Here is a 14,073-nt window from a genome sequence, read left to right as displayed (position 1 = left end):
CAGCAGTATTGTAGGCTTCACGAGGCTCCATAGTTTGCATTCCTATTGATCAACGCAGTACTTGACGGCGGAAGATCACTCGCATATGCCACCAAATCATCTTTCCACCCGAGTAGTTTAATAAGCTCCAGGAACACATCTTCACAGGCACCACGGGCAAAAAAATCACGAGCTCGACTGGGGCCGTAGTCGATCCCTAGATCGAAACCTACCGGCTCTCGATTGACAACCACTCGAATTGTGTCGCCAGGGATTTTATACACGAGACTGTTGGCTGGAGAGACAACCAGTGATGTTCCGGCAATTATGAGGAGATCCAAATCTGGTAGATCGTGCTCCGTACACTGGAAGAACTCGCCTGGAAGATTTCGACCAAACAGGACTGTAGTCGGTTTTACGAGCGGCTGCCGACATTTTTCGCACAGAATGTGGGAAGATTCTTTCGGGGCCTGCTTGTCTTGTTGATAAATGTCCTTTGTATTGCGTCGTACATTTTCGCAAAAAGATTCGTAGTCGGCGGGATGGCCGCATCCTTCACAGGCGACCCGTGACATGGTGCCATGAACCGGAACAATCTTTTCCGCTGGAATGCGGACGCATTGACGGTCAAGCCCATCAATGTTTTGTGTATAAACTCTTGTCAACTTGTTTGTCTTGATATGCAGTAATTCAGCGAAGCGATGAGCAATAGTAGCCTTCCAGGTTTGCTCTTGGGTACCCAAAATGAAAGGTCGTCGCACTTCCAGATATGGAAAGGGATTGTGTCGAAAGATTTCCCACGATACTACGTACGTCGGATCTCTACGCATCAAGGCTCGTTCCCGTTCGGTCGCGGTGATAAGATCCGGTCGGAGTGTATCGTACATTCCCCCGGGTGAACGAAAATCGGGAATTCCCGACGCGACCGACACGCCGGCACCGGATAGAATGGCAATCGATTGACACTCATTGGAAAGAATGTGTTTCGCGAGTCCAGCTAAATCCACCGGAGGGGCGATCTTCATGGGTCAGGTTAATTGTAGAGAAAATTCGCTATGGTCAACGACAGCTTACTGTATCTCTTCTCGCTCGCTTTCCGAATTATCGGTACGAGTATTACTGTAACCGCAATGACAGGTCACTCACTGTCAATGCATCCAAGACTCTACAATGGTAATCTAGGTAGCCTTGCTCAAATCAGGGATAGGGTGGAATCTGGAATTACGAAACTAATATCTAGTGTTTGGAGTTTGACTTTCCAAAAATTCATTTGGCACGAACACCCAAACACTCACTGTTGCATTTCTTCCAAACCAGGCCAGGGATTGTAGTTCACGGCGGTTCGTTCCCGTTGACAGTGAAGTACCTTACCATGGTCAAGAAGCAAAAAGAGAAACAGTACCAGTCGGCGAGGGAGCATCGATGGACCTCACAAGTTCGCTCCGGTTCGGCACTACAAGCGACCGCGTCGGCTGTCCAACGACGACTGCCCTTTTCGCACTGCGCGTTAGGCTTGACACCGTACGAACATCCCGTGTGTACACGACAGGGTATTGTATTTGAAAATTCTTCCTTACTACCGTTTCTAATGAAGCACAAGACGGACCCAGTGACTGGAGAACCAGCAACATCGCGAGATATTGTCACCCTGCATATGGACAAGGACGAGGAAGGGCGTTGGCAATGCCCGGTTTTGACAAAGCCTTTTTATGATCACACCAAAATTGTAGCTATTCTGCAGCCAGGAGGGAACGAAGCCAACGTCTATTCTTACGAAGCATACCGCGAGCTGAATCTCAAAGCAAAAAACTTTGAAGATCTCATTTCGGGACAGAAATTCAGTAGCAAAACTGATGTCATCATTCTCAACGACCCGAGCGACGAAGCTTTCAATCAGCGCAAGGACATCAATCGGTTCTATCATATCAAGCATTCACGTGAGCTGGAAAAGGATAAGGGAAACACCGGGACGGTCCGGCATAGTTTGACGGCCACGAGAGTGATGGAACAGCTGAACAAGAATAAAGCTATATCGGAAACAGCAGCTCAAAAGAAGCGAGTAGCTCCTGCCACCTCATCGGGAGACAGCAAACGCCCAAGAATACTGGCAAAAGATGTGACAGGGGTCCAATACACAACTGGCAAGGGCGCGGCCTCGTTCACGTCAACCGCGTTTGAAGTCTCCCAGATAAACCAAGACCGTGATGCGACCGAAGAAGAAATTCGAGAAGCTCAATTTCGCGTGATGCGTAAAATGAAAAAGAAGGGATACGTCCGATTACGAACAACGTTGGGGGATCTAACACTCGAACTGCATTGTGAGATGGTTCCACGAACGTGTGCCAACTTTTTGGGACTGTGCGAACAGAAGATGTATGACGGAACAGAATTTCACCGCCTTATCCCCAACTTCATGATCCAAGGGGGCAAGTGCAAGGATGGGCCGGACGAAAGCGTCTGGGGTGGAACACTGGCTGACGAATTTGACGAGCGATTGAAGCATACGGGTGGGGGTGTTGTCTCAATGGCAAATGCGGGACCAAATACTGGAACGCGACAGTTTTTCATTACCTACAAGAGTTGTAATCACTTGGACCGAAAACACAGCGTGTTTGCGACAGTGATCGATGGCATGGAAGTCCTTAAATTGACGGAAAAGGTCGGAAGAGACAAAAAGGAAAGGCCTTTAGAAAAGATTATGATCTTCGGAACTGACGTGTTAGCGAACCCATGCAAAGAAGCCACAGAAAAGGAAGAAGAGCGGATCCGACTACTCGTGGAGGCCCGAACACCCAACCATGAAAATAGTCTTTTCGAGAAGCCGAAGGAGACGAGGGGGCAGCCATCGCAGGAAGTTGGCCGGTATTTACGGGACAAAGTGAAGTCGTTCAAGCCGGCGACGGTGGAAAACGCCGGAACCACGATTCCGTCTCGGCTGCCACCTCCACCAAAGTCAACCTCTTTTGGAAACTTTGGCGGATGGTGAGCGAAACGATTTTGCGACAGTACATTGGAACATTCTTAGTCGTATAACGTCAACTTTAGGGTGTCACAACTCCGGTGCAGCGAAGGCTTCGTTGCTATTCGAAGATTTTGGCTATTCTCGACTACAGAAGAAGCAGGTCTCAATGAGGTATAGCAACAATTTGATAGATACAGATTTGGCGCTTAGTGGCGCCGGTAGAGAAGGTAAACTGTGTGTATCAACGCATTGTACTCGTCTTTTAACGTAGCTCCACCTGGACTAGTTGGCACGGCTTCACCGACATGACGCTTTTCTGCTCCGCCTGGTAATAGTTTATATTGAAAAAGTAGCTTTCAACTTCCCATTTCGTGCACGATCCCATCAACAACATTCCACGCAAAAAAAACATACCTTCTCTAACGTCCTTTCGACCCAGGCTGACACGTGCACCATAAAGTGGTGTGGATCCTTCGTTGGCATTTTGTCGGGCTCCGGACCACCACGGGAAAAGTATGGAAATTTACTCAATCCCAGGAAGCGGCGAAGTCGAGGGGATGATCAGTACACTACAGCCGGAAGTGTTGAACTCTCCGAAGTTGGTGACGATGCAAGTTGTCTGCCAAACATCATTGGAAGACAGCGCTCCACTTGTTATCTCGGACGGGTACAATCGCTGTGGGACAGCATTCGGCTTGTACTATGCCGTGACCATGGTCTTTGAGGTGTATATACGCTCGCGTAAGGCGCGACCTGGACCAGCTACATCAATTCTAAGCCACTCTATCTTCCTCTCGTATACTTTCACATCGGGTGTCGAAGTTATTCACAATCAGCTTATGTTCTTTTCTATTTCACAGACAACGTGTCCTCGGCTAGCACAACAAAGGCATTGAAGCGTTTTACCTCCATGGAGGAACCAAAGCTATAGCCGACAAAGTGTCCTTCAAAAAAAATATCAAGGAAGCCATTGAAATCTATTCGTGCTCCTCTGGATTATGCACGACAGCCCTAACCAGCGGTCCGCTTTGCAAGGTGGACATCGATTCCCCAGCGACGACCGTCGAAATCCCAGAGACTACTGACCACGACATCAGCTTCGTCCTGGAATGCTTGCTTTTCTTCACTGGAAAATCGTGGGTCTGGAACTGCGACGACTGTACAGCCAGCCGCTTTGCCTGATCTTACTCCTGACAACGCATCTTCGAATACTAGGCATTCCGTGGGATCCATCCCCAATTGCCGCGCCGCTTCCAGGTAAATATCCGGAGCGGGCTTTCCATTCTGGACCGCTGGATGATCTCCCGGGACTATCGCTTGAATGTGCTGAAACATGGTTCCGTGACGTTTTCGCTTTTTGTCGACGGCCGACTGACGACTCGACGTTGCCAAGGCCATGGGTAGTCCGACCCTAGCGAGCTGTGTGACCAGCTCTGCAGCTCCTGGACACGCTTCGACTTCTTCACACAGTCGATTCAAAGCCTCTTCCCAACCGTTCCAAAGGCCTTGGACGGTCATGGCTGTACGCGTGTCGTCCAGGGGAACGTTCCACTTTTCGTGAGCATATTTGATGACTTTGGGAGCCCACTCGGATCCTCGCAATCCCAGGAGTTGCTTTTTTAGCTCCCAAGGCATTCGAACGTTGTCTTCTTGGCATTCCTTCCAGACTCTGGCGGGCACTAACGAAGGACCCAATACTTCCAAAATCGCCTTGTCGCTCAAGGCTTCCGTATCCAGCAGTGTTCCGTCCAAATCAAAGAGGACTGCTTTGATCCGAGTGGCAGGTTTATCGAGCTCTGATGATTCTACCACCATGGTTGCTTTTGTCTGTTTGGAAAGCAGCCTTTTTGATGATGGCTTGGTTGTTGAAAGTAGAAGAGGACAAACTCATAAATTCGAGACGGGTGCGTTGGTCTCTTCCGATTTTTCCAAGCCCTACCGCGAAAAATCTTCTCCGAATTTCATTCGTGTTCAGTCTTTGTAGATCGTGATTCGCAGGACCTAGCTAGCCCTATTACTTACGAACGGAGGGACAGCAGACGGACGGCAATACGGTCACGTCTTTTACTCCGTCGACAATGTCTGTGACACGCTTTCTACCACAGCAGAGATACGACCCTGCGTTGTGGAGAGCCCAACGTTGTGGTCTCTATGGCAGTCAGTTTACAGTTCGTAACGACTCCGCGACCCGTCGCTTGACGCACAACAGGTACCATCCTTGTGCATTGAATACTCTGGCGTTTCACGGTATTCGTAAACGTAGAAGAACGCAACGCAGCAAACTCCGGTGCACCATCGAAACCAAGCTGTGTGCAAACATGGCGCAAAATCCGTTGATAGGTACGCGTACAAAGACTAGTTCGGGTCGAAGTTAGAACTGTAGGCCTCTCGCGGGTGTGCCTTTGTTCCTACCCGTCCGCGGTGGCGGTGACCGGCACCTTGGGGATTTTGGCTGCGGTGATGATGTCGTTTGTCACTTAGTACAAGCCTTTCACTTTTGTCCTACTGCAGGAAAAAATATCTCTTTAATTTCGAAGAAGAATATTCGCTATGAAGGAGTCCTTTACTCTATCAACGAGCAGAACGCAACGGTAGCTTTACAGAACGTTCGATCCTTCGGAACCGAAGGTCGGGAAGCGACGGAACAATGGTTAGCCTTCGTGGGTCCCTCGGATGACGTTCATCCTTTTTTGATGTTTCGGGGACAAGATATTAAGGATCTGCACGTGCACGAAGCGGGAGCGGAGGCCGTCACTCCAGCACCGCCCCCACCGGAACCTACGTCAAAGCCTGCCGTACAAGCACCGATCCCAGCGCCTACGCACTCACCAGTTCCACCAAAGCCAGCTGCGACAACCAAACCGGAAGCCGCTCCGCAGAACTCGGCGACCATACCGCAAAAGAGCATGGAGCGCGGTCACAACGACAACCGACGCCCACGTGGAAAGAGCGGAGCAGCTCCGGGAACGGGCGCTAGTCTGCTCAACCGTAAAGCACGGGGAGTTGTAACAGAAGGTGATGCTGTGCAACCCCCTCGGGACGACTTTGATTTCCAGTCGAATTTGGAACAATTTAAAAAAGAAGATGAGGAAGCGGATGAAGCTGCGGAAACTTTGGATAGAGGTCCATCTGCGTACGCGAAGGATGATTTTTTCGACTCCATTTCGTGCGATGCTATTGATAAGCAATCAGGCGTCAACAACCGACTGCGTGGTGCAGAGGAGAGGAGTTTGAATACAGAGACCTTTGGCGCTGTTGCTTTAGATAACAGTCAGAGACGGCGAAGAGGACGTGGATACGGTGGAGGACGTGGCGGTCGTGGACGAGGCCGAGGTGGTAGAGGAGACCGAGGGCGTGGTCGAAGCAACAGCAGTGGAGGACAGCAACGGTCGAGCACCTCGACCACTCAGACGTCATAGCTATATTCATTCGGTGTCTTGATGGTGAAAATGAGATATTTGGAAAGGATAGATATTGTGCTGGGGAAAAGAGAAGGACTGGTCGTAGGTGGGGGCTTCGGCATCCACCCCGACCAACCCTATAGGATCGAGCCTTAAATTAGATGCTATGCTTGTTCCTATCATGATGGCATGAGACTTGTAGTGTTCGAACATTGTCAGTTATTGCTGTAGGGTGCTTTCCATCCCGTGCGAGGCCCGTTTCTTGTTGAGTCTCTCTCGCAGACTCACAAAAAAATCTGCTTCACAATCTTCTACTTACTGTTAATCGTGTTTTTCAGGCTTCGCCGAAGGGATTACTTCTGAGTCCAGTAGAGATTGCTTATTAATGGTAAACAATATTCCGCTCTTTGTCGACTTTCTTTTGGATTTGCATATGAACATGGGCTTTCCATGTTGGCTCCACTTCCATTAATCTAAGCAAATACGATGAGGAAATTCGCCAAGTGGGTGCTCAGACCATGTCAAATCACTAAATGGGCAGCGGTTAAGCACCCATTTAGTGGATTTGGCAGGGTCTTACATTAGCACCAATTTAGCGAATTTCCTCAAATACGATACTCCTTTCCACGAAATTTTCGATAGATAAATATGTCACAAAGACGTTTTTTTTTTTCAAGGAAACGATCGACTAGTGGACTGCGAAATGAAACGCAAATCGGCTCACACAGTGTGAGTCATATCTATCCATTTTCCGATATACCGTGACATCCTTCACAATCCAAACGCTCAAATTCCACTATTTAACTTCAGACGACTGAGTAACTGTTTTACAAATGCAGTAAAGAGCCTATGAAAGCAGCAATTTTCAGTTTACACACAGCTGCATCGGTCTTCATTGTTCTCGTTGGTGCGCGCCGAACAATGAGCCTGTCGACCTTCGTGAAATCGTCCACTGATGTGCTTCGAGCGCACACTGCACAGTCGGTTCGAATGCGTAGAAGAATAACAACAGGGAGAACACTCATCACGATGATGCCGGAAGGTCCAGAAGTGAGGACGCTTGTTGATCAGCTCCAAGGTGGTGTTGGGATGCGTCTGAAAGACCTGCGGTTTCTCTCCGGTCGATATGTGAAGAATGGAAAGCCAACCGGCTTTGATGTCTTTGCCTCTACCATGACATTCTCAGAGGATCGTATTTCAGTAGATATGTTACTCGCTTGGAAAGCGAAAGGGAAGTTCATCTATATTCTGCTTGACAATGGATCAGGAGACACTTCTGACCTCGACTATCAACGAAGTATATGGATCACGCTTGGCATGACCGGCCGTTTTGTAAGCCAAGAAGCCCATGATGAAGACACACGGCACGCCCGTTGGTTTCTGGAGCTCATGAATGTGGATACCGGCGATATCAAACGCATTTACTACCACGACGCTCGCAATTTTGGAACGCTCCGATTTTCCAGCAGCCAACAAGAGCTTCTGGAAAAGCTGCAGAGCCTCGGTCCTGATATTTTCCAAATGAGTGAGAACGACTTTGTGGCTATAGTTTCCGTCCAAAAGCCTGAGCGAAACGTGTGCAAGTTTCTTATGGATCAAAGTAAGCTTGCGGGAGTCGGCAACTATATTTTGGCGGAAGGCTTGTACCGAAGCGGCGTGGACCCCTTCGCAGCCCTAGAGGAGATTAACAAGCTGCAGCAACGTTTGCTATTTAGAGAGTTACAAGCCGTTGCACTCGAGTCATATGAAGCACAAGGCATGACAAGGCAGAAAGGCGGACAGTACAGAACTATGGAAGGCGATCGGGGTCAATTCGAGTTTCAATTGCAGTGTTATGGTCGTGAACGCTCCGCAAGAGGCGAATTGGTCCGTCGTGAAAGCAACGGCCCTCATGGAAGAACGATATGGTACACTGATGAGCAACTTTTCATGCCTAGACAGGAACGAGCGATGAGGGTGTTGGTTCGGGATGAGCACTCAGATCACGATCCCTCCAAAGGCCCACCTATGTCGAGCGACGCCACTATCAAGCTAATGGCCAGTTTGACAGAACAAACGTGGAAGGAGAAACTGTCTACCACCTTTGAGTCAGAATCCTTCGCGAAGTTAGCCGCGTTTCTAGAGATTGAAAGAAAGATGGGGGCAACGATCTATCCGCCGAAAGAGGACATATTCTCAGCGCTCAACTTATGTCCGTTCGACAAAATCAAAGTTGTCATTGTAGTAAGTGGCAAGCGCGGTATGCAGTTAGAACCATCCAAACATCGCCATTGGTCTCTCACACGAGTTCTGCTGCCCTTCGTCTCAGGGACAAGATCCGTACCACGGACCGGGCCAAGGCCATGGTCTGGCTTTTTCCGTCCGTCGTGGCGTAAAGCCCCCTCCGTCGCTGCAAAATGTTTTTCGCGAGGCCATAGATGACGTTGGTATTGCTACTCCGATGCACGGAAATCTTGAGCATTGGGCGAGACAAGGTGTTCTCCTTCTGAATACAGTGTTGACCGTACGTCGTGGTGAAGCCAATAGCCATGCTGGACAAGGTTGGGAGCGCGTCACCGATGCCATCATTCATGTTGTCAACGCAAAATCAGACGGAGTAGTGTTTTTGCTTTGGGGCAATCCAGCGCATAAGAAGGCAGCCAGTGTTGACTCGGCAAACCACTTCATTATTCGAAGCAGCCACCCCAGCCCTTTAGGGGCCACAAAAACGAAGTCGCCTTTTCTAGGATCTCGCTGTTTCAGTCGAGCGAACGACGCCTTGAAGAAAATGGGAAAGGATCCGATCGATTGGAACGTCAAGTAGGTGGCTCGGGCTCATGCGTATGCTATAAACTTTGATGCCTCTCTACCGTCAGCAACTACCTATCGAAAAACTAAACAACAAGAATCTCTGTAAATTTTAATGGCTAGAATGTCCGTCAAGTTGGCAATGTGCGTTTTCAGTACAAAGAGTCTTGATTTTGTCTCGTTCCTCAAGCTTCAATTGGAGGATTGAGTGCAGATTCGCAAGGGGTCTTTGCATCCCATGAAGAGCCGAAAGAAGCAAGTTGTATCCTTCTCTCTCTTTTAAAGACCTTCGACCCTGTTACTTGCTTTTGTGGCTGTCGCCATTTTGCGGGGAAGGGAGGACTTTAGTTCTTGACATCTTCTGCCCAGGTCATAGGTAGTCGCAGGCTATCCATAACTTGGAAATGTCTGTGCGGATTTTCGAGGTAATCTCCAATTTCGTACCACCATGGTCGCGATGCAATGGTACCAACCGCGGGTTGGAGCGTAGGAGAGGTCGGTGCGTTACGACGAACGGTATCCCGGGCGGCGACGGGTTCTACACCCAGCAATTGCGAGATACGCGTGCTCGCGAGAATACCGCGGAAAGGATTGGATTGAGATCCCAACCCTGAGCTGGGTGCTTTGACGACCGTTTCATCCGAAAAACACCCGTTGCGTATTCTGCAGAATTGGTCCACCTTCATGCCGGCTTCCTTGGCAATGGAGTAGACCTTGGCCATGGACTCGGGGGCCAGCTCCTTGCTGCGGCTGTAGACAAAAGCGCCTTCGTAGGTGTTTTGTCGGGTTTTGCCGTTGTAGTATACAAATTTGAACTCAGGCTGGCCTGGATCATTTTCACCAATTATATACCAGTTCTCCCAGAACTCTGTAAGCGGAAAGCAAGAATCCGGGTGAGACGCCGTAGTAGTGGTGATAGCCACATACCATTTCTGTGTACGTACTTAATCCAAACATTTCTCCTTCTGAATGGGCGGTGCGAGAGTACGAGACTTCTTGTGTTGTGCCCTTGTGAAACACCATGTTGTTTCCGGTGGACACTTGGTCGAATACCATGGTCTCTCGGGTGCGATAATCGTTCAAAGCGATTGATTTGGAGCCAAACACGGAGCCGTCTTCGCCGCTGACAAGAATTGATTCCCTAACGTTTGACGGAGGTGGCGGCGAGCCGTCCGGTAACAAGTGTGGCATGGAAAATTCCACATCCATGCGTAGCTGATTGGTAACGGCGGGATTGGTGTTGCCACTGGCGACGGACCACAACAAGTTATTGCGGTTGCCGTTCGCACTACTATCCGGAGCGGAAAAGGTATTCCGTTGACAGGCGTAGCAATCGTAGTTGGGGTTGTAGCCGACTACCTTGAACCAGGAGCCCTGCAGGGATTTCGGATCAAACGCCGTGACGGTGGGAGCGGGAGCGCGGGGCTCTTGTCCAAATACGTCGGCACCTCCCTCGAGAATGGCGACCTTGATGCATTCGTGATCCTCAATGGTACATTTCAAGAGATTGTCCAAATTGGCGTTGCCGTAGCGCGCCATGCATCCGGTGATACAGGCGTTGTCTCCGAGGCACTTGGCTGTGCAGGTCAGTCCTTTCCGACAGGACGGATCGTCCTGTAAACACGCCTTGGTTTGGAGTGAACAGGCGCTGACGAGACAGTTTTGGTCGACGAGCGATGTGTCGAGGCCGCCTCCGTACTTGGCGGACAGTTCGTTTTCCGCCCACACTGGACTGGTAAAGGAAACCAAGGCGGACAACAGCCCCGCCAAGGCGAACCCGGTACACACTTTACCGATGTTTCGTACGTGGTCCCAGACATGGAGTGATTCGTCTGGCTCCGGAAATTGGATATTCATTGCCGAAGGCGGTGTGTAGCGGGTTTGTGGTGATTGTTGGTGTGGAGGTTTCGAGTGCGCTTGCAATTCCGTGGTGTGCAACGCGACACGGGACAGTCCGTGGCAGCCGTTGTTGTTGTTGTTGCCGGAAGGCGCAAAGGCGGCTGTCCGACCCGGACCCGAACCGGTCACCGAACTCATGGCAATCCAGAGCGTTGCCGCCAGTGTACGTTTCCTCGTGGCTCGCTTCATGAATGTAAGCTGCTGGCGGTTTGGAGAGAAAGGTGATGTGTTGTATTGGTAATTACTGTCGGTACCGTACAGGATCAACGTAACTGGGCAAGTTGGAGGGCTTTTCCGACTTTTCTGGACACTGTGCAAGAAAATGATAGAACTTGACAAGGTCAAAACGAGGATAATATGCAACAACGAAAGGAAGGATCGATAGATAATTGCAACAGAGAGACGAAAGGAAATAGGGGTTTGTTGTGAACCTCCTCCACACAGTGCCGGACGTGAGCGACTACGGGAGACACGGTTATGTTATGCCGAGACCAACGACGGTGGGCAGGCTGGGGGCGGGTCGTTGAAGGTGGGGAGATCTCACTAACCCAAAGCATGCGACAATAGCCTGTGTAGTACCGGTAGCTGTCGACTTACCGGGTTTTCCCCCTCGGCAGGTGTTGACTGTATGTAAATCCTCACTTCCGACAAATATTTGTTCGTCCTTCCGATTGGTCTTGCCCAAGTTGAACCAAGGTCCAAAGTAGAAGATCGGACACGTTGCATACTTTAGCGTTTGTTTCTGTTAGAAGAAGATCGATCGTATCAATTTTGACTACCTAGGCAGGATCAGGAGTGAGAAAAGCCTATGCCAGACTGCGTGTGCCCAGCTGCTGTTTTCCCGTCCCAACGCTGGAACCGTATCCACGTAGGTACCGTGACATGTCGACCGGACTGCTTGTCTTACTCGTGAATCGTTCCTTCACGAGTGTGATTCACAGTCCGTCCTTCGATCAACTTGAAGTTGTAGCATACTCCACCAAGCGAGATGTGCCGCATACTACTTACTACTCACAAACAGTCAGCTAGCTAGCTTGTTCGTTGTCGACCGACCGACCGACCGGATCCGAGAATACGCGCGACGGAAAAGCCGTGAAGGATTCGGATCGAGAAGAACGACGGATCGCATCCGGTCCGTACGATGACGCCGATCTCCTTGCTTTCTCATTCGATTCTTCTTTCCAATTTGATCACACCGTGGAAATAACAAGTAACATTTGTTTCAATACTCTAGCGGCCGACGAGATCAAAATTGCTCTTTCCCAATGAAGTTTTCTACCACGGTGTCATCGGCACTGTTCCTGATCGCGTCGGTATCGACCACGACTTCCTTCACACCCGTCCAGTCCTTTGGCGTGCACCGTCGAACCCTGCTCGTCACTCCCCGCCACGCTACCGTAGAACCCCCGGTACGGGAACCAGAAACCTCCGATCGCGTACGGCAGGTCCGCGATCGTTTCCGCAAGGCTTCCCAGGACGCCGCCAACGCCAAAGGCTGCGTCGCCCAGGACGACGGCGACGAATCCAGCTGGTGGCGCAAGCCCCTGCCGGAAGACAACGACGTCATTAGTAACCAGCGACCGCTCCGAGTCGTCATTGCCGGTGGAGGTGTTGCGGGACTCGTCACGGCCGCAGCCTGCCACGCCAAGGGCATGCAAGTGGCCATCTTCGAACAGGCCTCGCAGTACGCACCCTACGGTGGACCCATACAGATACAATCCAACGCACTGCGGGCACTCGAACGCATCAATCCCGTTATTTGTGAAGAAATTCGCAAGGCCGGCACCGTCACGGCGGACCGTGTGTCGGGACTCAAGATTGGTTACAAGAAGGGCGTCTTTCTAGGACTCGGCAAGCAGTACGAAAAGGGGGACTGGTTGGTACGCTTCGATACCCTACAGCCAGCGCTCGATGCCGGTCTCTACCCCACCGTCGTCGTCGACCGACCCGTCATTCAACAAATTCTACTGGAACACGGTATTCCGGAAAAGACGGTCCGCATCAAGTCCCGTATTGCCAATTACGAAGAACTCGGACCCGGCAAGGGCGTGCGGATTCTCCTCGAAGACGGCACGGTGGCCTACGCGGACGTTTTGATCGGTTCCGACGGTATTTGGTCCTCCGTGCGGCGGATTATGCACGGACTGGATCAGGGCGCCGACGGGTTCGCGGCCTCGGGCGCCGCCGGTGGGGCCCTCAACGAAGCCGAAGCCCGACGGATGGCCAAAGACTCGGTGCTCATGGCCAATAACGCGAATCGACGGTATTCCAAATTTACGTGTTACGCAGCCTTGACGGAGCACCGCGCGAGCAATATTGAAGAAGTCAGTTACCAGATTCTACTCGGCAAGGACAAGTACTTTGTCAGTACCGATGGTGGCGGCGAACGCCAGCAATGGTTCGCACTGATACGAGAACCAGCCGGTGGAGTGGATCCCGAACCCACTCCGGAAAATCCAACCCCCAAACTGACTCGTCTCCTGCAAGAATTCAATCACGAGGAGCCAGGAGATCAGAATGGTGATGTGTGGGATGACTTTGCCTACGAGCTGTTCAAGGCCACCCCGGAAGAAGATATCAAACGTCGTGACTTGTACGATGGATCGCCATTGTTGATGCAAGGCTGGAGCAAGGGACAAGTTGCCATTTGCGGAGATGCGGCTCATCCTATGATGCCCAACCTCGGCCAAGGTGGCTGTCAGGCTACCGAAGATGGCTACCGGCTCGCCGAAGAACTGGCAACGGTCCGCACCACGAAAGACATTGAAGGTGCATTACAAGAGTACTACCGCAAACGTATTCCCCGAACCACGATCATACAAGCTTTGGCACAATTGGGATCCGATTTGCTCGTGGATTTTGACAAAATGATGACCATTCCGTTGGTTGGGCCATTTTTCTTGTTCATGACACAAGTGTCCATGCCCTTTGTGCTACGGTTTCTATACACGCCAGAGTTTTAATTAGGCAAGAATTACCCTTCTATCTGTACACGATACAAACTAACTTTGACACAAACGGTTTTGTGGTAGGCTGTCGACGTTG

General features: G+C 50.6%; 7 protein-coding genes across 7 annotated transcripts; 4 read left to right on the top strand and 3 right to left on the bottom strand.

Moving 5' to 3' along the window:
- Positions 1–17: 17 nt before the first annotated feature.
- PHATRDRAFT_45850 (silent information regulator protein Sir2) lies at positions 18–1,025 on the bottom strand (the record flags this gene model as incomplete). Its single annotated transcript, XM_002180017.1, has 1 exon — positions 18–1,025. Exon 1 carries the CDS (start codon positions 1,002–1,004, stop codon positions 18–20), a length of 987 nt encoding a protein of 328 aa, XP_002180053.1. The 5' UTR covers positions 1,005–1,025.
- A 256-nt stretch (positions 1,026–1,281) lies between these two features.
- PHATRDRAFT_27375 (predicted protein) lies at positions 1,282–3,301 on the top strand. The gene has a single exon (XM_002180205.1). The coding sequence runs from the start codon at positions 1,352–1,354 to the stop codon at positions 2,963–2,965; it is 1,614 nt and encodes a 537-aa protein (XP_002180241.1). The 5' UTR covers positions 1,282–1,351; the 3' UTR covers positions 2,966–3,301.
- Positions 3,302–3,952: 651 nt separating this feature from the next.
- PHATRDRAFT_35659 (predicted protein) lies at positions 3,953–4,756 on the bottom strand (the record flags this gene model as incomplete). The annotated part of the gene is made up of 1 exon (XM_002180016.1): positions 3,953–4,756. The coding sequence occupies one exon, from the start codon at positions 4,754–4,756 to the stop codon at positions 3,953–3,955; it is 804 nt and encodes a 267-aa protein (XP_002180052.1).
- A 402-nt stretch (positions 4,757–5,158) lies between these two features.
- PHATRDRAFT_45848 (predicted protein) lies at positions 5,159–6,535 on the top strand (the record flags this gene model as incomplete). The annotated part of the gene is made up of 3 exons (XM_002180204.1): positions 5,159–5,281; positions 5,453–6,211; positions 6,486–6,535. The coding sequence occupies exons 1-3, from the start codon at positions 5,260–5,262 to the stop codon at positions 6,533–6,535; spliced, it is 831 nt and encodes a 276-aa protein (XP_002180240.1). The 5' UTR covers positions 5,159–5,259.
- Positions 6,536–8,376: 1,841 nt separating this feature from the next.
- PHATRDRAFT_12267 (predicted protein) lies at positions 8,377–9,145 on the top strand (the record flags this gene model as incomplete). Its single annotated transcript, XM_002180203.1, has 2 exons — positions 8,377–8,565; positions 8,651–9,145. The coding sequence occupies 2 exons, from the start codon at positions 8,377–8,379 to the stop codon at positions 9,143–9,145; spliced, it is 684 nt and encodes a 227-aa protein (XP_002180239.1).
- Positions 9,146–9,473: 328 nt separating this feature from the next.
- Positions 9,474–11,468, bottom strand: VDL2 (precursor of protein violaxanthin deepoxidase-like protein; the record flags this gene model as incomplete). Its single annotated transcript, XM_002180015.1, has 2 exons — positions 10,074–11,468; positions 9,474–9,997 (listed from the first exon to the last, which is right to left on the bottom strand). The coding sequence occupies exons 1-2, from the start codon at positions 11,215–11,217 to the stop codon at positions 9,474–9,476; spliced, it is 1,668 nt and encodes a 555-aa protein (XP_002180051.1). The 5' UTR covers positions 11,218–11,468.
- A 705-nt stretch (positions 11,469–12,173) lies between these two features.
- ZEP1 (zeaxanthin epoxidase) lies at positions 12,174–14,010 on the top strand. The gene has a single exon (XM_002180202.1). It carries the CDS (start codon positions 12,294–12,296, stop codon positions 13,989–13,991), a length of 1,698 nt encoding a protein of 565 aa, XP_002180238.1. The 5' UTR covers positions 12,174–12,293; the 3' UTR covers positions 13,992–14,010.
- Positions 14,011–14,073: the final 63 nt, after the last annotated feature.

Source organism: Phaeodactylum tricornutum, chromosome 8 (assembly GCF_000150955.2).
Source record: "Phaeodactylum tricornutum CCAP 1055/1 chromosome 8, whole genome shotgun sequence".
NCBI classification, from domain to species: domain Eukaryota; phylum Bacillariophyta; class Bacillariophyceae; order Surirellales; family Neidiaceae; genus Phaeodactylum; species Phaeodactylum tricornutum.
This window is presented reverse-complemented; position numbering and strand designations above follow the sequence as displayed.

What these genes read in the sequence shown, in the direction of transcription:
- PHATRDRAFT_27375 (XM_002180205.1), top strand. Translation starts at nt 1,352, where the DNA reads ATGGTCAAGAAGCAAAAAGAGAAACAGTACCAGTCGGCGAGGGAGCAT.
- ZEP1 (XM_002180202.1), top strand. Translation starts at nt 12,294, where the DNA reads ATGAAGTTTTCTACCACGGTGTCATCGGCACTGTTCCTGATCGCGTCG.